Source organism: Rissa tridactyla, chromosome 9 (assembly GCF_028500815.1).
Source record: "Rissa tridactyla isolate bRisTri1 chromosome 9, bRisTri1.patW.cur.20221130, whole genome shotgun sequence".
NCBI classification, from domain to species: domain Eukaryota; kingdom Metazoa; phylum Chordata; class Aves; order Charadriiformes; family Laridae; genus Rissa; species Rissa tridactyla.
The window spans coordinates 577254-598977 of record NC_071474.1 but is presented as its reverse complement, the minus strand read 5'-3'; the positions used below and the strand labels follow the sequence as shown (position 1 = coordinate 598977).

The following is a 21724-nucleotide window of genomic DNA, read 5'->3' as shown; positions in this document are numbered from 1 at the left end:
GCACCCGCCACAGATGGTTCCCAAATTAACTCCCCTCTCTGCGGGTTCCCCATAAGCAGCTGCTTCCTATCGCTCAGTTGAGGGGGCCGGTCCCTGTCTGGGTGCCAAGTCCCCAACCGCATCCCCGAATAGCAGCCCCAGCCCAGCACTGGCTCCTGCCTGCAGCCCAGGCAGGGCAGCCCCTGGCTCTGGGCAGGGGTTTTACCTGCTGGGGGGGTTTCTCTGTGCTAGCCGTGGGCTGCGGGGGAACCCAGCACTGCAGGCTCCTGCAGCTGCACTACGGTGGGCAGCGCAGCAGCCTGCATGGCCCGCATGCCCCTCAGCAAGGAGCCCCTGCCCCAGCTGCAGGCAGGGCCCCGGCCCCTGGCTGCGGAGCAGATGAGGGGGGGCCCCGCGGGCCCAGGGCAGTGGCATGGGGTGACCCTGCACCCTCCTGCCACCGCGGCCAGGCTGCCGTCCCGACTGGGCCACCCGCTGCTGCGGCACACAGAGCACGGGCACGGGAGCTGGATTGCATAGTTCTGAACATTTAATAACTCAGTCTCTCTAGCGTTATATCCACATCCATTAAATTAAAAACAGGCTCAGGAGGCAGCTCCCGGCTGATTAAATTACAAGAAAAAATTACTGTGCACCAAAAAGTTATTATAGAAAAATAGTCCTGTGGCCCCTGGCCGGCATCTCTGCCCGCAGCAGGCCGGGGCTGGCGCTGGCACGGGGCAGGTGGGAGCCCGTGCCCTGGCCCCGGTGTGCAGCGGCAGACAGCAAAGGGGCTCATGGCACCGGCCCCCAGCCCGCGGGGAAGGGGCAGTGAGGGCAGGTGGTGCCGGGAAGGGCCTCCAGCAGGGAGCAGAACGGATTGTCACCAAGTGGGGGCAAGGCACGTCGGGGGGCAGGGGTGCAGGGGGGCTGCAGGCAGAGCCAGGGCAGTGCAGGCACCGGCGCTACCCCACTGCCCCGGCCGGCAGCGCGCACAGCCCTGCCCGGGGACAAAACACAAGGGCGCCCGTGGCCGCCCTGCAGAGCAGGGTCTGTGCGAGGGGGTCCCTGCCCACACTGGCGGGGCTGGACCTCGGGCACAAGGCGCGGCGCTGCCCTGCCCACGCTCTCCAGTGCAGGGGGGCTTCTGTCCACGCTGCAGGCAGCCGCAGCCACGGTGGGATGGGCAGGCAGCAGGCAAGCTGGCAGCAGAGGCTGAGGCCTGGCCATTATTGCTGTTGAAGGGCACGGGTGGAGGCGGACAGGCCCTGGGGAGGCGGCGGGGAGCCAGGAGGCCGCAGGCTGAGCAGGGACGCAGGTGGAGGCCCGGGAGGTGGCGAGGGTGGCAGGGGCAGGGGGACGCCCGGTGGGGCAGCGCTGGCCCTGCCCTGGCCAGCCCAGCCTGAGCAGTGACAACGCAGGGACCCCACACACTGCCTGTCCTGGGGGACTCGTGTGACCCCTAGCAGGGGACACAGCTGCCGGCGCAGGGCCATGGGCCCCGCCACCATCAAACGCCTCAGCGTGGAGTAGAGGGTGGACACGGGGCCAAGAGAGATGGTGCAAGACTGGGACGGTGCCGAGCTGAGGACGGTGCCGGCAGGGCTCTGCCCGGTAGCCCAGGCCGGGGCCGAGGGACGGTGCCGGCAGTGGGGGAGGCCCGGGCTGCTGCGGTGCAGGAGGGGGACGGGGGCAGAGTCCGGGGCCCCTCGGCCTCACCTGCCCCGGCCCCGCGGTGCTGGGCAGGGAGGAGGGAGGGGCGGGAGGGCTCATCAAAGGGCACTTTGGTCTCTGATGAAGGCAGTCCTCTCGTTGTGGGCCTCGTACTCCTCACCGTCCGACTCGGAGGGGCCTTCCTCCTGCCAGATGTCGGAGGGGAGGCCCTTGTAGGAGATGATCCCGCTGTCCAGGGCATAGACCTTCACGCCCCGCAGGCTGAAGCCTGAGCGCGCCTGCAGCACCAGGAAGATGGTGACAAATATGACGACGATGAGGACACAGCTGAGACTCGCAATGAGGACGGGCAGGTTGGCTGTAGGGGGAGCCTCGGCCAGCCCCTCGCCATCTGCCAGGGCAGGGGATGCGCGGCTGCTCTGCGTCTGGTGGGAGCAGGAGAGGTCCAGGCTGCTGAAGTGGGAGTGCGCGGGGCAGGTGAGGCACTGGTTGGGGCCGGGCCCCGCGCAGGTGGCGCAGGAGGGGTGGCAGGGCAGGCAGAGGTGGGGCGCGATGGGCTCCACGCTGTTCTCCAGGTTGTAGTGTGTGTTCTGGACGCCGGGTGCGAAGCCAGGAGGGCAGCGCTTCAGGCAGCTCTTCTGGTGCAGATAGTACCCCTCCTCACAGACTGTGGGAAAGGCAGGGTCAGCAGAGGGGGGCTGCCTGCGCCCCGCAGCCCCCTCCCCTCCCCACTGGCCCCACACTCACCCACGCAGGTCTGGCTGGGCGTCAGGGTCTTGCAGCCGCTGCTCTCCAGCTGGTTGGAGAGGCTGGGGGAGTCGGTGGCCGTCCCGTACAGCACGAGCGTGAACTTGGTCAGCGTGCCTGCAAAGAGTCAGGGTGAGGACCACCGACGGGCCCACAGGCACTCGGGGCAGGCACAGGGAGGGGGCTCGTACTGGTCACGGCTGTCAGGGGACCACAGGGCTTTGCCCACTCACTGCCTGGGAGAGCCCCCAGCGTGCGGCCATGTCCCAGTGCAGGGCTGCCCAAAGGGCAGGGGCTCCTGCTACCGCAGACCCCCACTGCCCCCAGAGCAGCCCCATCCCCTCCCCGTGTGCCCAGCTCCAGCCTCTCCCCAGCCAGGTCACTGCAAAGCATCTGAGGTGCCACCAGCCCCTCTGCTCAGGGGCACTGGGTGCCCATGCCACCCCTGCTCCTGCCCCGGGCTTGGGAGAGGCAGCGGTGGGGGCGAGGACTGCCCAGCCCTACCATAGTTGTTGGCGTCGCTAGTGTTTTCGATCTCCAGCACCCATTCCCCAGAAGGATCCTCGTCCCACGAGTGCGTCGTCATGAAGGCCCAGTCGTTGAAGCCATCAGCCGAGAAGTCATGGGGCCTGGGTGAGACAGGGCGAGAGGTGGGTGCCAGCGTCCCACAAACCCACTCATGCATGCCTGGGGCTACCCCGGGGTCCCCCGCAGCCCGGCACCTACCTGGCGGCCAGGAGGGTGGAGCGGGTGCCCATGGGACTGACAAGGTGGATGGCCAAGTCCCCCCGCCGGTTGTAGGACAGCGTCAGCCTGGCCTGCGCGTGCTCCAGCCGGCTGATGTAGTTGGCTTTCCCCAGGCAGGCGTCCACCTTCCGCCGCACCTCCAGGCGCTTCCCGATGTCCCTGCCAAGGGCAGGCAAGAGTGAGACCAGTCCCAGCCCAGGGGCACGTAACAGGGCACCCTGGCCCCCACTCCCCACCGTGGGGCTTTGCGGCTGCCCCGGCTGGCAATCCCACAGCGGCCGGCAGCGCCCCTCCATCCCCGGACAGGGCGCAGACAGCAGAGGGGCCTGCCCCAGCTCCCGGACACGGCGGGGATTGCTCTGCTGAGCACACGCTGCCCGACGCCGCCTCCCCAGCCGCCGCGCCGTGCCAGCCCTGAATGGGCCCTTTCTTCACCCGCCGCAGGGCCGGCTCCACCCTGCACGGTGCGGCCAGGGACGGATGGGCACGGCCATCCCCGTCCCACTGCTCGTGTGCGGCTGTCCCCTCCACAGCCGCCCGCGGCGCCGGCCTGGGTGCCAGCACAGGATGCTGGTGACAAGGAGTGCCCGCTCTGGACGGGCAGGGCTAGGTCCCAGGGGACTGGGGCAGGGCAGCAGGCAGAGGCAGGGCCCAGCCTCGGCTCCCTCCATCACAGGGATGCCCCACCCCAAGAGCCCCTGGGGAGCCCCCCGGCCGCACACGAGACACAGCACACGCTGCGCTGCGGTGGCGGCGGCCAAGCCAGAGTAAAAGGAGCTTCTGTCTGACCCCTGAAAAGCCCCTCTGTCTGGGGATGACTCGCGCTGGCTGCTCCCAGACCGCACCGTCCCAGCCTGCCCGCACCCCCACCGTGCCCAGTCCGGCCCCAGCAGGAGCCGTCAGGCTCAGCAGCTGATGTTGGCGTTGGATGGCTGAAAGCGGCTTTCCCAGCTCTCCCCCGGCTCTCGCAGAGGATGGTCCAGGATCCTGGGGGCAGCTCAGCCCCAGAGATCCTCCCCACTCCTCGCCCTGGGTTCACAGGCATCTGGGCTCCTGCGCAGGGCAATGCATGGGGTGGACGCTGGACGATGCCCTCCTGGGCTCACCAGCCCTTACTTCGGCTCCGTGAGGACGTCGATGACACACTTCCTCTGAGGTCCCACCGTGGTCCAGTTCTTGGCCAGGTTCACCATGGCCCCAGCATCCAGCAGGCCATAGCCGTAGGAATGGCTGACTGTGGACAGAGAGGGATCACTGCGACTAGCAGGGCCGGGGATCCCTGGTTGGGGACATGTGCCCGGCCATGCTGCATGGCTCACTGGGGCCTCCTGCCTCCTCCACCCCCCAAGGGCTGCTGAGGTGCTCTGCTCTAGCACCCCTGGGCTAGTGGCGCTTGCGGGAATGGGAGCCCCTGGTCCATTCCCAGCACCCTGGTACCTTTGCGGCCGACGCCGTTGGTGACCCAGTCATTGGCATTGAGGTGGGCCGGCTTCGACGTCTGCACCACCAGGTGCTGCATGTCCCGCCAGGTCAGGTTCTTGCTGCGGGGAAACACGGTGTTCAGGCACCGGCGCCCAGCTCCTCCTGGACCCAGGTGGGTCCATGCCCAGGGGCCGCGGCCTCGCAGGGCTTGCACAGCCGCCCCAGCCCAGCCCCGCTCTGTGCCTGCCCTTACTTGGCTTCCAGGGCGAGGGCGATGATGCCAGCGGCCAGGGGTGCTGAGGCCGATGTCCCTGTGTGCGATTCGGTGCATTTCTGTCTGAGGTCAGTTGTCACCTGCAAGGAGGAGTGCCGGGGTAGGAGGTGCTGTGGGCACCAGTCACATCCAGGAGCCAGCTCAGGGGCTGGCGTCCCCTCGAGGGCTGCAAGCGGCGAGGCAGAGCCACCGTTCCTGGGGCAGCTCACAGGCTTCCCCCCAGCAGCCCTTAACTCACGAGACCAAGCCCTCTGTGCAACCAGAAGGCAGCAGCATGGCAGAGCGGGACCAGCCCCGCTCCCAGCCCTGTGCCCTGCTCATCCTGGAGGGACGCCTATGGTGGTCGCAGCTTATCCCACCCCCATGAGCCCCTGGCCCGCAGACCCCAACAGCCCTGACTCACAATTTGCTTCTCGTTCTGGTTGCCGCTGCTGTAGGTGGTGGCGAGGGTGGAGGAGCAGGCCTCGCTGTACCAGGGCACGTTACCGTACTGCGTGGTGCTGCTGATGGACAGCGTGTAGATGCTGTTGGTGTAACCGTCACAGTTGCAGCTGTCGTGCTCGCGGCCCCCGTTCCCGGACGCCCAGACGAAGATGGAGCCCAGCCCCCCTCGGCCCTAGCAACAGAGGCAGGGTGAGGGCCAGCACCGGTGCCACCCACGCTGCCGCAGGGCGGGAAGCCTCAGGCCGGAGCTGGGGACGAGGGGACAGAGCTGGCCCCAGGGGTCTTGCAGCCTGAGCGGGAAAAACTGAGCAGATGCAGCTGGTACACCGGGGGACAGCAGGATGCCACTGGTCAGCATGCCAGCCTGGGGGCCCAGCACCCCCATCCCTCACCACTGCCGTGCCTACGGAGATGCCGAGGCAGAGGCTGCCCCAACAGGTAAGGCACTGGGCGGCTGGAGGCCCTGCCGAAGTCGGGCTTCCAAGAACTAATGTCTTTTTCTGCTCGGAAATCACCCAGGCTGACTCTGCCTGTGTGGGATTTGCAGCTGCCTGGCAGTGCTGCAGGAGCTCAGCAGAGTGGTCCCAACCGCCTGCTCGGCACCCAAAAGCCACAGCTCTGATCACAGCGTGTGTGACAGAGCTGGCAGGCGCAGCGGGGGCGGTTTGCCAGCGCAGCCTGCACAGCACACGTGTCTCCATGCAGGGAATCCCAGGCAGAACACAGGGCACAGCTGAACCATGCACCACTGCCATGCCAAGGCACAGGCTGCACTGACAGCACATGGGGACAGCAAGGAGAGGACAGGAGGAGGAGGCGAGGGCTAGTGGCTGGCATGAAATGAGGCAGGAGCCAGCACAGGGCTTTGAAGAGCTGGGGGAGAGACCATCTGAGTGGGAGCCCTGGGAGCAGGGAGGAGAGGGCTCCTCAGAGATAAGAGCCCTGCACGGGAGGAGCCCTGACTCAGAGCCATCACGCAGGAAGAACCGGAAAAACCAACAGAGCCTGATCCTGGAGATGGGCTGGAGGACAGCTCACAGACAGCTCATCACTGGACAGCCCGGATAACACCTGGGGCAGGCACAGCAAGGGAGACCTGGGGGAAGGGGCAGGAGCTCAGCCGGCGCTCCCCCGGCAAACTCTCCTGCTCACCTGGCTGACCCCTCGGAAGAAAGCCTCCTCCGCCAGCCGGGCCGGGCCATCCACAGTCTTGCCGTCGTCCTCGGGGCCCCAGCTGGCACTGTAGATGTGGATGTGGTTGGGATTGAGGCCCAGGGAATGGGCCTCCACAGCATCAGTCACCTCCCCATCCAGCATGCGCACGCCTAGGGCCAGAGAGCAGACGTCACGGGCGACCGGATGGGGCAGTGCGGCCACGCATCACAGGGCAGCAGTGCTGCTGGCGAGAGCCCTCCGTCCGCTGCCGCCGCCCTGTGCCACGGGCCGTCACAGGCCTACCCTGGCCAACAGCACCAAGATCCCGGCACAGCCCGCTCCTCCGGCCACGAGGCACCCACGGAGCCCAGCGCAGGCTTTGCTCTTGACGCAGGGCAGGGTGGCACCCACCTCCGATCCTGGCATTGTAAGCCACGCCAACGCCGCAGATCCCGTTGTTTGCCACAGCAGCAACTTCCCCAGCGCAGCGCGTGCCGTGTCTGCAGTCAAAACAGGACCAAGTGTGCTTAGATGGGACGCAAGGAGCACATGGCTGGGCACCAGCCGCAGCCGGAGGGACCAGCGCCCAGGCTGCCTCGCATCCCTCCCGAACCAGGCGGCTGACAAAGGCTTCACAAGGCTCCTCTATCTACCCTCCTGCTCCAGGGGAGACTGAACAGCCTGCAGTGGTGCTGGGCAGCCCCAAAGGATGCTGCCCGCGTCAGAAAGGCAGGCAGGGCGTTTCTCTGTGGGGCAGAAGGATGCCACCATGCTCCTGCACCCTCCTGCAGCCACCTCCCGATCGCACTGCCGCTGAGTCCCTCACCTGTTGTCGTTCATCTGTGTGTAGCGGGGCTGCGGGTCTGGGTCCTGGTCATTGACATCAAAGCTCGCCCCTGGATCCTGCAAGACAGATCTGGCAGTTAAGAGACCGTCTACCTTGCCCACCGAGTTCCACTGCCCTGGGGCCACACCTGTGCTCCACAGCCCTGAGGCTGGGCTGAGCATGGGGGCAGGCTCCAGTCCCACCTCCACCGTTTTCCTGCATGTGCCATCACAGCAGGCACGAGCCCTGTGCCACGCGGCTCTGGGGCTGCACTGAGCGGACGCAGCTGCCCAGACAGGCTCCTGTGGCACACCGCCCTGCAGCATTGCCCCACACTTACATAGTTGCCCTCCAGGTCAGGGTGGTTCTTCTCAATGCCATCATCCAGGATGGAAACCACGATGCCCTTGCCCGTGTAGCCCTGCTCCCAGGCCTGACGCACATTCAGGTCCCGCTGGTTCGTGTTGTACTGCCGAGAGAAGCCCTGGCAATAGGAACTGCACCCGGCTGCTGGCACTGTGGCAGGGTGTGCCCGACACCTCCCAGGCCCAGCTGTAAGGGCGGGCAAGAGTGGGGACAAGGAAATCCCCGGGAACCTGTGCACAGGGGGCTGAGCACGGCCACCTGAGGAAGGCCACTCCAAAAGGAGACTGAGCCCCAGGCTCTGCTTGGGCCCCATAAACATGGCTCCCTTCAGAAATCAGGCTTGTGCCCGAGCTTGACAACACAGACAGGGCACGGGCACAGACCCCGTTCCTGGGCCAGGCAAAGGGCTGCTCCCTCCTAGTCCAGCCCCTGGCTCTCCCCAGCCCTGCCAGTGCCCCGGCAGGGAGCCGCAGTTCCATGAGCACAGCCTCTTCCCTGGGGTATCCCTGGATCCACAGCACCAGACGGCTGCCGCAGGCCTTCCTCCTCCCCGCCATCCCTCCGGTGCCACGTCTGCATCCCCAGAACTTGCTGTTGTGACTGTGTGGCCCCCCTCCTCACCCAGCAGCACGCAGCCCCCACCCGGCACTCACCAGGTACCACTGCTGCGGGAACTTGGGGTCCGTGGGCTCCATGAACACGTCTCGCTTGGTCCTGCGCTTTGCCACCTGCTGCTCCAGCCACTGCACCTGAGGGCAGAGAGGGCATGGGGCTCCTCCGCTGCCCCTGCCTGCCCCCTCGGCAGCTCACACCTGTGCCAGCAGCTCCCGAGGCCCTCTGCCCCGCAGCCAGCAGCTCGCCCAGAGGAGCCCTCCCCCGGGAGCTCCCAGCCAGCCCTGGGCTGGCAGAGCATCTCACCCACCAGAGCTACCGCAGCACCTAGACCCTCCCTCCTGGCCCCTTCCGACTGGCCGTGCCGGGGCGGCAGCACGTCCGTGACAGGCTCCGCTCCAGCGGAGCGGGCAGGTCAGAGCGCAGAGCTCTGCTGAGCAGCCGAGAGCCTGCCAGCCGCTGCGATGCTGCATGCCCTGCTGTGACACGCTGCACGCCCTGCTGCGCTGCCAGAGTGTCAGGCCCCTGGGACAGAGATCACGGCAGCCCCACCACAGTGCCGTGCTGGGATCTGGCACTGCCCTGCACACCTTGTCCCACGTACAAGGACAGAGAGCCCTCCGGGGAGCCAAGGCTGCCCCATGCCCCGCGATCTCAGCAGTCCACAGGCCAGTGACACCAGCTCTGCTGACCCCCTGCCCGTGCCAGGCATGTGCCAGGCTCCCACCCAGCTCTGCCACGGGCCTCAGTGCCAGGGGACGGTTCAAGGCAGCTCAGTCCTGTCCTGTGCCCAGGGTGAAGTGCCCAGGACCAAAGCCAGGCTCCTGCAGACGGCAGGCAAGGCCCCCCCACTGCACGTACCTGCGGCTCCCTGGCCAAACGGCTGTGCCAGGGCTGGTGGGGCGAGAGGGAACGCTTCACCACACCGCTGTGCCGAAAGTGGTAATAGTCACCAAAGATCTGCAACAGAGAAAGGAGCAGGATGGACATGAGAGTCCAGTCTCCCCAATTCCATGTCCCCCCCCACCTGCAGTCCCAAGCCCTGGGGCTGCCACAGGCAGGCTGGGCCACCCACTCCAGAGCAGCTGCTGGTACATGGTGCAGGAGACACTGCAGCAGCTGGTGACAAGGCAGCTGGGGAGACCCTGGGTCCACTGACGTGGCCTCTGCCCACCTTACCTTCCCGTAAGTCCCTGCATGGCAGTAAGTCCCTAATTGTCCAACAAAGCTGCTGCCCTGGCAGGGAGGCCCCGTGCAAGCAGCAGGAGAGGGGGACAGGCCTTTCGGAGCCAGCCTGGAAGAGGCTCCAACCTCAGGAGACAAAACTGCTGCTCGTCTCCCTGAGCCAACCAGCAACCCCTGTTACTGGTGAGGTAGGGACCGGGGCGTCCAGACCTCACTCCTCAGACAGCCCCAGCCAGGGCAGGGAGGGTCTGAGCCAGCCTCTGCTCCTTCGGACAGGCCACTCACAGACCCTTTCTGCCCCCCACGCCAACATCCCACCGGAGCACCCACCCAGCGCCGGTCTCTACCTCAGAGTACAGTCAACTTCAGAGGAGCAAAGCGAGGGAGGCACGCAGGCATCCGACCCCAGGCAGGGGCCACCACCAGACGAGGAGCCATGCTGCTGGCCGTGGCTCAGCTCCCACGCATGTGGGGACAGCCCAGCCAGGGCTGGGGCAGGACGGGACTCCAGCGCAGCACAGCTGGGCCAGGAGGCCACGCAGCCACCCAGCCGGTTATTTTTAAACCCCGAACCCTCTCCAGTGCTGTCATTTCCTTGTCCCCTCCTGCACGTCCCAGAGGCTGGCCTGGCCGCGCTGGCTCCACCCCTGCTGCCCAGGGCCTCCCGGCCCAGCAGCCTGCCTGGACTGGGGAGAAGGGGGCCAAGTGGCCACCCTGCCCCGCTGGAAGCCACGAAGTCTGGGCAACAGCCACAGGCAGGATCCATCTGCCCAGGCTGCGCCATCACTGGCAGGGCTGGGCTGCAAAGGCTGCAGGAACATGAGGGAGAGGACATCTTACCCTCCGCTGCCCCAGGCTGCCGCAAAACTGTTTGGCTGCAGTTAACAACCCCCGCCAAGCTTATCAGAGTTCTGCAGATGTGCCACCACCCTGGCCAGCCATGCAGCCAGCCAGCGCCGAGCAGGGGAGGAAAGATGCACCTGGCTGACTGGCACCCTCAGTCCTGGGGCAGAAAATCCGGGCTGCAGCTCCCCAAGTCACGAACCTCACCCCGAAGCCCCTCTGTGCTCTGGGGGGCAAGGGAGATGCACCCTGGCACCTGGAGCCCAACCTGCACCACCCCTGCTTGGGGGGAACCACCAAGCCCCTGCCAGCCAAAATGGAATTGCTCCGCTCCGCAGGGCTCCCCCATGGCACAGCCCACCGTGCACCAGCTGCTCCATGAGCAAGAAAGGGAACGGACTCAACTTGTGACAGCCCAGCACCGTCAGCACAGGATGGCAGGAGACAAACACCAGGGGCAGGACTTGTGTCCACGGCTCCATCACCAGAGGAGTCTGGTGCTCACAGCTTGCCGGCACGCATCAGTCCCCAGGGAAGGGGCCGGCAAAGCCCCCAGCTGCCAGCTCAGGACCCGCTCCCCTCTGCACGTGTCCCCCAGAGCTGGGGCCGTGGTGGGGAGCAAGCTTGGGGCAGGGGACAATGCAGCATGCAAATCAACCCCATACCGCACCAACTGGTGTTATCCAGGGAAGCCGCAGACCACTCCGGCTCCCTGAGATGTGGTGCTCGTGATGTGGGGCTGCGCTCCCCAACGCCGGTGGCACCTGAGCCCTGCTTCCGCCCTGGGCTGGTGGAGGCAAGGCCAAGACTCAGCCTGCAGCTCTGCGCCCCTTCCCTGTGGGGCACAGCCGGCTGCAGAGCTGCAGCCCTGCCTCTTAGAGCAGCACTGCGCCTCCAGCACTGCCAGAGTCACTGGGGACAGACCCGGGCCTGTTCTCCACAGCACACCACGTGCCCCCAGCACAGCCTGGGACGCCTGGCAGCTCAGGGCATTTGGGAAGGTGCTGAGGTAGAAAGCCTCTGCACCAGGCTGGCAGAGGGGAAAGCGAGCTGCAGGCTTGCTGCCCTCCCCCCAGCACCCCCTCACCCCCTCCGGGGGTAAGGACAGAGCCCTGATTGTTCCTGCAAGCAGATCGCGGCTCTGCCTGGTCATCCGACTGGATTAGGTCTGCACAGACACTGCGGTGGCAGCCAGGAGCCGGCCAGCCCACACGCTTCCACCCTAATCCCCACAGTCCCTGTCCTCAGCAAGGGCAGAGCCGCCCCCCAGCCCTGCGCGTCCCTGGGGCGGGCAGCGCTGATCCCATGGAGAGTGGTGTCATCTCACTGCTCCCGTCTTGACCTCCCCCCACAGCTCGCAGCCATCTCCACCAGCCTCGGGGACAGCAGGCTGCCACAGTCCCACCCGTGTCCCCAGGAGCAGGGCGATGTGCTGGGCAGCAGCAGGGGGCTAGCGGGGACTCGCAGCCTCCCTGGGCTGGGGCTGCTCACCACCTTGATGCAGCCCAAGGCTGGCACCAGCAGCCGGGCCCTTGCCAGTGCTCCCCATCCCCAGCTGGGGCAGGCAGCACTTGCACCCCCTCCTCCGCACCACCCCCACTGGGGAGAACCACCGCACTCCTGCCTCACTCATCCCTTTCCTCTGACTCCCCACAGCACTGTCCTTTGGGTCCCCTTCGAGACCGCTGCCACCAGATGCGGGCCAGCTGAGGCACTGCTGGCCCAGGGGACGGCCTGCCCGCCCCGGCTCTGCAGGCAGCACCGCAGCAGGGAGTACGCCAGGACAGGACGCCTGCGAGGACAGTGTCCAGACCCCACGCTGAGGCCAGGATCCTCTCAGATAAGGACCCTGGGGGCCTCTCACTGGGGCACTGCCAGAAGCACCCGGTCCCCCCCCTTCCAGGCTGGCTGTCGCATCCTGTCCCAGCAGCACACACCCCCCGGGAACAGCAGCCCAGAAACCTCCCGGGAGGGAAAGCTCGGCTCCTTCCAGCCCTGCTCTTCCCACCAGGCTGCCATGGCCCCTCTGCGGGAGCGGGCTGCCCAGGCCAGCCAAGCTTTTGTCCCACAGCACAGACACCAGAACGGGCTTCAGAACGGGTGAAAACATGCCCAGACCAGCAGCTCCCGCCACAGCCCGAGCGGCGCAGGGAGAAGGTGAGCGCCAACAGGCAGAGCTGGCACAGAGCCTCCGTGGCTCGCAGGGACCGACCCCAAACAGGCCTGGGCTCCCTGACGAGCCACGGGGCCCTCCATGGCTCTGTGCTGCTACCCCGGGCTGGTGGAGACACGACCACAGAGCCCGGTGCCCCTTGGCCCCGGCAGCTGGTCTGGGACCCAGCACCGCAGTGCGATGGGAAACACTGCTGGGAGCAGGCTGATGGCACCTCGGACTGTCACCGCTCCCAGGAGTCTCTGCAGAGACCTGGCCCAGTGGGACACATGCTGGGTTGCTCTCCCGGTCCCCTCCGCATGGCAGCAGCCCTGGCCTGACATGTCCCTTGCCCTGACCCTGGCTCTAAGACACTTCCACACAGACAGCACCTGCGTGAGGCCGCCTCATCGCCCCCTCAGCGCAGACACCCTCCGCGGGGCCTGGCCCTGGCCCCCCAGAGTTCCCTCCTCCAGTACGAGCCCCAGAGGACTCGAGGCCCCCTGTCCCCAGAGCCCTGTGTATCCACTGTCCTGCGCAGGGCTCCTTTCACGCGGCAGGACAAGGCACCCGCCGGCTCCAGCAGCAGCCACCTTCCCCGCCCGCCACAGCTCCAGCAGCTGCTCACAGCGAGGTCCTGACACCGCAACCACAAGTTGTGCAATTTCCTCTGGGATTTGGCCCCTCGCTTCCTTCCCGGAGAGCCAGCCCAGCCCGGCGGCAGCACCCTGCTCTGGGTAACAGACCCCAGGGATGCATGCAGCCCAGCGGGGGCCGGCAGAGCCGTGCAGGCTCTGCTCCACCAGCACCAGCCTCACCTTGCCGGAGCAGCACCGGCTCAGCTCCCTGTGCGGGGGCCACGGGGGCGTCCTTCTGGGCCAGCCCTGCTGCACCCATTCCCCTGGAATCCCCTTGGCCTCCCCCTCGGTCATGGCAGCCGTGCTGGCGCCAGCTCCATCAGCGAAGCCCCTACGGGCTGCCAGCCCAGCACCCAGTGCCCTGTCTGCAGCACAGGGTGAGAAAAGTCCCACAGATCAGTTTGTGCTGAGAGCACGGGGCAGCCGGCATCACACTGCAACAGTGGCATCAAGAAGCACTGGCCTGCAAGAATCAGCCTGCCAACAGAGACGTGTCGTGCCCATAGCACCACGCTGGCAAGCAGGAGCCTGGCCACCCAGCCCCACCGCTCTTGGCCAAGGCCCGGCTTTCACACCGACACCTCAGACCAGACCTGCGAGCACGCCTGCTACCAACGAGAGCATGGCCCGCAGCAGCCAGGGAAAGCAGAGCCTGGGGCCTGGGGCACAGGGGTGCTGGGAGGAGGGCACCACAATGCTCCTCGCACTGGGGACAAGGCCAGGAACAGCCGTGACTGTGGGGAACAAAAGGGGCCCTGGTTCCTTCACTGTCACCCCATTCTCCCTGCTCTGCTGCCAGGAGGGTGATGGCAGCGACAGCCCCAGTGCAGCTGCATGCTCTGCCCCATCCCTGCACCAGCTGAGGGCAGAGAAAGCCGAGAGCAGTGGGGACCTGCTGACACACCTTCTGTGAAGGGCAGTTTAGGGCCAAGGACATGCGCTGCTGTCAGACTGCCTGCTCTGGGGACACCCAGGAGCTGCTGCTGCCGCCCCCGCTGAGCCGAGGCTGTGCTGCGCTGGGGCAGCTCGTTGCAGGGAGCACCATCAGGAACTGGGGGCCCTCCCTTTCTTCATCAATGCACAGCACTCCCAATTTTTTCATGCTGGGATGGGCTTTTCCTCCTTTCACCTGCAGCAGGCAGAGTGTGCCATGCCATGCCACCAGACCATCCCGCTGGCAGGGGGAGGCCCCGGCTCCATCTAGCTACTTACGACCCTTGAATCAACGCAGCAGATGCTGGAAGGCTGCAGTGAGCGAGCACAAACGCAGTGGCCCTGCTGCCAGAAAGAGCAGCCCCCAAGCCAGCTCCAGACCTGAGCCTGGCACCCCCCAGACCACAGTAGAGGACACCGGGAGAGGGAAGCGGGGAACTTACCGGGCCCAAGTTGAGGAATCCATGCTTCCTGGCCAGCCTGTCAGCCTCCTGGGGCCCCGCGGGGACGAGCACGGCCCAGGTGTTGGTATAAATACGCTGGGCCAGCACCTCCTGGGCCAGGAGCGCAAGGGCAACCACCAGAGTCCAGAGCAGGAGCAGCGAGCAGGGCCTCAGATCCATCAGAGTATCGGGGTTCCTCTAGCCGGGGAGCAGGAGGGTCCCAGGAGCAGTGGGTCCAGCGTCCTCCCTGCGTCAGCACCCTGAGGTGCGCCGGCCTCTCTGCCCCGCTGGTCCCTGCTCAGCCCAAGAGAGCATGGGGACAAGCCCACGACAGCTGGGCCGGAGGGCAGCAGCAGGAACAGACCGTCCGGGACAGCAGCACGATCTGCAGAGAGACGGAAGAGCGGTCAGGCCCCGGGGCAGCTCTCCTCAAACCCAGGGAGGGCAGGCTCCGCCGGACCACACCGCGGCTCCCGCACCGGGCAAAGGGACCTCGGCACACAGCACCCACTGTGTCTCACCAACAGCCGCATGGGAGCCGGGGCCCTGAGGAGACATAGTGGCAGCTGGCTTGGCAGGGGTCCCAGCACGCCTGCCCCGCTGCGGAGCCGCTGTTTACCTTGCCTATTGCCCAATGTGTACTTACACTCTGTGCTTACAAACACGGGAGACGAACTGGGAGGGGAGAAGGGCAGAGAAGGAGGAGAGAAGCAAGGCAAGGGAAGCCATGCCTCCTGCCGCCACGCTCTGCAGCAGGCAGGAGCCCCTTCTCCAACCGGGACAGGCCTATCTGGGCAGAGCTGGGAGCAACTGGGATGGGAAGCCTGCCTCTCCAGTCCCAAGGGGAGACCGGAGGAGATGCCCCCCACACACTCTGCGGGGAACCCCAGCTAAACGAGAGACTGGAAGGAGGAAAGCCAGGGAGAGCTCTCGCTCTCTGATTAGTGGAGCACCAGGCCCCAGCACCTCCACAGTCAGCGATCGGCCAGGCAGTGCCCAGTAGCAGTGCTGAGCACCGTGCAGCCTGTCACTACCAGGAGCTCAGCTCTGCCCTTCCTCCGGAGCACAACATGGTGACACCGGTGTGACTCATCTTCACAACAGAAAGGAAATTGGCACAGGGACTAGGAAAAGGGGCACGCTGTCACCTCCAGCACACACCCAGGGACATGCACCCCAGGATGCCTGGGGACAGCTCGCACCATGTCAGAGAGCAAACACAAGCAGCTGGGAAGGCATGTGGGGAGCGGAGCAGGGCGCGACCCACCCAGCGCTAAGGAGCCCACAACACGATGGCGCCGGTGTGAGCTCCACAGGGACCCTGAAATACCTGGTCGTGTTTCAGGGACAGCGGGAAAGGTGAGAGCCAGCAGTGCCCAGAGGAGCCCCATCCCCCTCCAGCCGTCAGCAGCCCCAGCGAGCAGGGAGCCTGCGGCTGCCAGGGGAGGAGAGCAGCTCCTGGCAGCCGCCTGAGACCCCGCCGCAGGCTGCAGCACAGACAGTGCCGCGATCAGGCACGCTGCGGCTCCCTCTCAGCGACCAGACCTGCTGAAGCACCCAGAGCCACGAGTACCCACCGGAGGCTGGACGGGAGCCCTGGGTCCCAGATCATGCCAGGGCCCAAATCACAGTTTCCAGCGGCAAAGGCTCCTGGAGCCCCCAGCGAAGGGAAAAAGCTACCGCAGGCGCAGAGAGAGCAGCAAGCACAGCACAAGGGGACACTGTCTGCCATGGCTGGTCTCTGTGCCAGCACCTCGCACCCTCCACAGGTCCCTGACCCAGGCAGTCTCCTCTGCCTTGCTGGTCCCAGAGCCAGCAGCCACCCGGCTGCCCGGTGACAACCGCTCCACGTGGGGACAACGCTGCAGTGGGCCCCTGCCACGGGGTGCAGAGCCCAGCCCTCCACAGCCCTGGCACTCGGTGCCTGCTGCCCCAGCACACCAGGAGGGGCTGGCTCCCTCCCCGCTAGACCGCGGCGGCTCTGCTACGTGCCCCGCTCCTGCCTGCGAACCTCTGCCCTCGTGTCGCGGGAGCAGAAGAAGGAGGAGGGAGAGGCACCGGGGCAGCCCCGGGCTGCTGCAGGCCAGGGGTGCGAGCGGGGCAGTGCTCCCTGCTCCGCACCCGCAGCCCCAGCAGCACACTGCCCAGGGACCCGGCACGGGCAGGACCGGCCGCGACCCTGCCCGGTGCTGCTGGACGCTGGCGCTTCCCCGCGGGCTGAGCCCGGCTGCCACACGGCCGGAGCCGCCAGCCGTCCCCGCACCGGCCGAGCCACGGGTGGCTGCGAGGGCGGCGGGGCCGGGGCTGTCCCCGCGGGTGCGAGGCCCGGCTCCCTCCCGGCCCTCGGCCGCTCCGGCCGTGCCGCCGCCAGCCCCGGCCCGCTCCCCCCCGGCGCCGGGGCGGCCGCAGCCCCGCGTCCCGGGGTGCCGCCGGGCAGACGGACGGACGGACGGACAGACTTCGCCCCGCGGCGCCGAGCAGCGCCCCGAGCCCGTGGCTGCCCAACGGCCGCGGCGCACCCGGCCGGCCCCAGCCCCGCCGCCGCCTCCCGGGGTCCCGCCCGGCCGGGGCCGCCCCGGCTGTCAAACCGCCGGCGCCGGCGGGCCGAGCCCGTCCCCGGACGCGTCCGCACCGCCGCCCCCGCGCCCTTACCGCGCGGCCTGCCCGCTCCCGTCCCGCCGCCGGCCGGGCCCGTCTGTCGGCGCCGCCGCGTCACGCCGCGGGGCGCCCGCAGCGCCCGCCCCGGAGCCGGGCCCGGCCCAGGCAGGGGCGGCCGGGGCGGCGGCGGGGCCGCTTGTTTACGCCGCGCAGCTGTCAGCGCCGCCCGCCCCGCCCCGCGCCCGCCGACCGGCCCCGCTCGGCCCCGCTCGGCCCCGCACGGCGCGGCCCGGCCCGGCGCGGCCGCCGCTCCGCCGGGCGCCGCCGGATGCCGTCACCGCCGCCCGCCCCGCCCGCCCCGCCGCCGCACCGGCGCCGCCGAGCGACCCGCGACCCGCCGCGGCGCCCGGCCCCGGCCCCGCTGCCCGTGCTGGGCCCGGGGCACCCGGGCACTCCCCGGGGCACCGCGAGAACCGGGGCTGCTCCCCCTCGGCCCGGCCCGGGGACACCCACCCGCCACCGACACCGGGCACGGCCCGGGGCTCAGCACAGCCTCTCCCCCGTCCCGGCATGGGGCTGCCCGTGCCCACCCGGGGCTGCCCGTGCCCACCCGGGGCTGACTGCCCACCCGGGGCTGCCCGTGCCCACCGGAGACTGCCCGTACCCGCTCAAACGGGAGACCTGGATCTGCCCTGCAACAGCCCAGACCCCACCATGGCCCCCAGCACCGACCAGGGTGTTCCGGCACCCGCAGAGAAGGGCACCCCAAAGACACCCCGTCTCGCGTCCCCACACACCCAGCGCAGCAGACGGCGGGTCGCTCTGTGACCAGGGGCCGGCGGGACACAAGCCCACCCAGACCAGCCCCTTTCACCCCAGCCAGGGGGTTCCTCAGCCAGGCCCACAGCAGCGGCACCTCCCTTCCTTGCACAGACCGTACCCGGGGGCTCAGCCCCCGGCCAGCAGGCAGCAGCCTGACGGAGAAACTGTCTGGAAAGCAGCAACACAAGGAAAACCCATCAGCCCAGTTTCAGGTTTCAGGAGAGAGACTTCCACCAAGGAGAAAAGGTGAGAAGGGAATTGCGCTTCATCTCAGCTTCGGTCGTTCGTAAAAAACAATACACTCTGTCGCTGGCGTGCGCAGGGCTGTGTCAAGAGCAACACAAAAGCTGGGTCAAGAGCAAAAAACAACAGCAGCAGAACCCAAACTGACCTGAATCCTCCGCACCTCCGAAGGGGTCTGGGCAGCCCCGGGGAGGAGCGGGTCCTACAGCTCCTTACAGAGAAAAGGAAGTCCCTCAGCTATCATGATTGAGATCATGAAGCATTAGCAATCGCACAGGAAACAGTCACCTTGGTAACTGAGATGCTGAGAACAGCCCAGAAAATCTGGCACAGGGCAGGTTTCTCTGTGAAACTGGGTTAGTTCTGCGGGGCAGACACCTGCCGGCGGCAGCTCCGGCTGGGCAGGCCCCTCATACCGGTCCCACGAGCTGCCGCGGGGGCCACGGTAACCCCAGGCCCACCCCCTGCAGCCCCTGTCCCGACAGGCAGTCCGGGGGTCCCGGCGCCCCGCGGGCGTGCAGCGCTCACCCCTGCCCTGCTGCAGCCAGGTCGGGACTCGTCCCTGGCAGCCGGAGCCCTGGCCAGCCCCGGGTGTGTGGCCGAGCCGGCAGTGCCCCAAGAACATATATGGGGGGTACAGGGGGCAGGCCCTGGGCTGGACCCTGGCCCGGTGGTGGAGGGAGGGCAGTAGGCAGGGGGCCTGCCCCTGCATCCCCCCCTGCCCCCCCGCCAACCTTATCTTCAGAGGCCTCACTTAGCGCTGGCGGCAGGTGACAAGCTGTTGCACCTGGCCCCTGTGACATGGCACCGGGGGAGAGGAGCTGACAAAGGGCCCTTGTCACCATGGGGCTTATCTCGGTGCCGCGGGGCAGGCATGCAGGAAGCACCTCTCTCTTACATAAAACACTGGCTTTGGACGCGCGCGCTGACCCCGTGGCCCTGCCAAAGACAACGCCTGTGACGGGGAAGCACCTGGCTGCAGGACAAGGCCACGAGTGGACCAGGGGGTGGCTGCAGATGCAGCAGAGCAGGGCGCCAGGCTGGCTCTGAAGGGCTGCTGTTCCCCCACACCTCACAGGGCTGCTCAGGATCCCTCTCCTCGGCCACTGCCTGTGGGGCAGCAAGGGGGTGACGCAGCTACCACAGCCGCGGCTGCCAGGACCGCCAACCCTCCTCTGGGATACCAAAGTGACTTAGGGGCCATCGCTTGGAGGCACCGGCACATGCCAGGAGATGGCCCGGAGTGGGCTGTGACTCCCAGTGCACCGGCAGCTCCCCGCGAGGTGTGCCCAGCCAGACGACGGCCCCCCACGTCCCCTGGGGCCGACGCTGTAGGCACGGGGGCCAAACCACTCACTGCGGCCGGGGGGAGACCCCCCCATGCTCCTCCGCACCAAGCACACTATGTGGCATGGCCCGGCAGCGCACAGCGATCAATAGAAACCTACTTTCATGGAAAAATCAGGTCAATTTTTGGCTTTCGGGTTGCAGAGATTGCACAAGCTCCCACAGTGATGCAACTGCCCATCTGCTCGAGCTTTCCGGGCGGCAGAGCAGCGGTGGGGCTGCCCCCCTGCCTGCAGGCACCCCCAGCCGGGGGGAGCTCGGGGGCACAGCGGGACCGCGGGCGGCAGTGCTGCTCCCCAGCAGCCACCGTGCTGCGGCGAAGGCAGAACAGCGAGTGGGGAACCAGCGGAGGAACGGTGAGAGGGCCCTGACGAACAGCAAGGGCAGGCAGAGGACATCCTGAGGAACCAAATCAATAACAATGTTTACCTGGAGCACAGCGACCCGCTCTGTCCCCCGTGCTAGCGCAGGGCGAGCCCACAGCCCCTCTGCTGTGCTGCAGATGTGTTTCCACAGCCCCTCTCCTGTGCCCTCTCCCGAAGCTGCGGCCACAGTCCCCTTTCCCTGGCATCTCTCCAGCCCCTCTGCTCCCCTGCCCTCCCCTCACCTGCTACCGGCAGGGTCCTGGGGAGGGCCCGGTGCCCCCCGAGCCGGATGGCCGTGGCCCAGCGGGGAGCCGCACTCCACAGGTTCCCGCTGGCTCCAGAGGCTCTATTCATAGCCACACTCCCAGACACAACATCCCACTGTGGTCACACGCGGGGGACTCAAGGCCCAGCCCAAACACCTTGACCTTGTCCTGCAGTACAGCCGCAGACACAAACAGCAGCGGCTCGGGGTGGTTCTGTAACTTTATCTGCCTCTGACTGTACCAGCAGCAGCCGTAATGCTGCCAAGGTATCGACCCGCAGTCTGCCACAGCATGGCTGCGCCGTGCCACACCCTGCCATCGTTGTCCCCTGACGACTGCAGCTGTGCAGCTGCAGGGACTTCCTCGCCCAGCCCGAGCACTGTAAGGTGCCTGCGGCACTCAGGGGCTCCACGCAGGTGACACGCGCAGGAACACAAGTACACGCATGCAGAAAACACCAGGGCTGGGGCTGCCTTTGGCTGCAGTGGCTCTTGGCACCCCGTCTGTGGCAGCCCCAAGGGACCGGGTAAGGGCAAGTGCAGAGCCACGACACCCCCATACACTCCCGCCATGATGGGCGCCGCAGGGCCCTGCCTGGGGACACCTCCTGCCCCTTCGCCTGTAGGGACAAGTCCCCCTGTGCCTCCCACCACACCACCTCGGGCAATGCTGCCATTTGGTTTCTCCAGCTTGGCTGTGCCTCTCGAAGGGACACGGGGCTGAGGGGACACGTCACAGGCCAAGGGCCGCTTCCTGCCAGGGCCTCCAACGCCTGCGGTCACAGAACTCAGCCAGGCTGTGAAAGCATTTCCCTGTTTGCTGAGGTCTTTACTTTTGCTTCACCTGAACAGGACATTATGTCCTTTGTGTGCAGCTCCCAAGCTTCCCTTAAACTGGTGTGTATAATTGCTTCACCGAGCCATATGTTGAAGCTCGCTCCTTGCGCGGTGGCACAGGACCCATTAGGTGGGAACGCATTGTGATAACCCACAAGATTAATATCTCATCAGATGATCAACTGCAGAGCTGGAGCTCTAATTGTCGTCTGGGTGTAAAGGCCAGAAACACCCGAATGAGCTCTTGCTTATTCATGGGCAAGGCCAGGGAGGACCATGCCCCAGTTTCTAAGGCAAACCACAAGCTACAGGGCACATGGGGGCCCTGCAGCACCAGGGCCCAGCTGTGCACCGCGTGCCTCCTCCCTGACCAGCTCTGGCAAGGCTGTCCCAGCTCCTCCAGCTGCTGCAAGGACACACTGACGCAGGGGCATCCTGAAGAGAGCCCACAGCTCTGCCTGGGGCAGAAATGGGGCCATCTGAGGCAGTTCCTGAGACTGCACGGAGAGCCTTCCCCCCGTGCCACAGCAAGGACTGAGCCCAGGACAGCCGGGCGCAGCCAGCCCACACTGTGAGGGGTTGGGTCCCAGCTGTCCCCCGCCTGCAGCCTAGCAGGATCACGGTGACCCAAGTGGATCCCAGCCCACAGAGGTGCTGAGGGCAAGAGGAGAGTCCCCCAGCAGAGAGCCTGCCTTGGTGCCACCGCAAGGACCTCCCACCCCAGCAGAGCTGGGCCCAGAGCAGGGATGGTATGGCTGCCGAGCATCAGGTCTGCGCGGCCCAACACCAGCTGAATGAGATCCCCCC

At 67.0% G+C, this 21724-nt stretch overlaps 1 protein-coding gene across 2 annotated transcripts; it reads right to left on the bottom strand.

Annotated features, from left to right (window-relative positions):
• Positions 1-507: 507 nt before the first annotated feature.
• On the bottom strand, positions 508-17206 carry FURIN (furin, paired basic amino acid cleaving enzyme). Of its 2 annotated transcripts, XM_054214130.1 has the most exons (16): positions 17093-17206; positions 14441-14825; positions 9108-9206; positions 8288-8383; positions 7609-7737; positions 7269-7345; positions 6854-6942; positions 6440-6612; positions 5247-5459; positions 4823-4923; positions 4585-4688; positions 4264-4381; positions 3127-3306; positions 2905-3029; positions 2401-2517; positions 508-2320 (listed from the first exon to the last, which is right to left on the bottom strand). In XM_054214130.1, the coding sequence occupies exons 2-16, from the start codon at positions 14618-14620 to the stop codon at positions 1752-1754; spliced, it is 2370 nt and encodes a 789-aa protein (XP_054070105.1). In that variant the 5' UTR covers positions 14621-14825; positions 17093-17206; the 3' UTR covers positions 508-1751. The 2 variants fall into 2 exon arrangements, with proteins under 2 accessions (XP_054070105.1, XP_054070106.1); XM_054214131.1 differs by lacking the exons at positions 14441-14825; positions 17093-17206 and adding an exon at positions 9779-9976.
• Positions 17207-21724: the final 4518 nt, after the last annotated feature.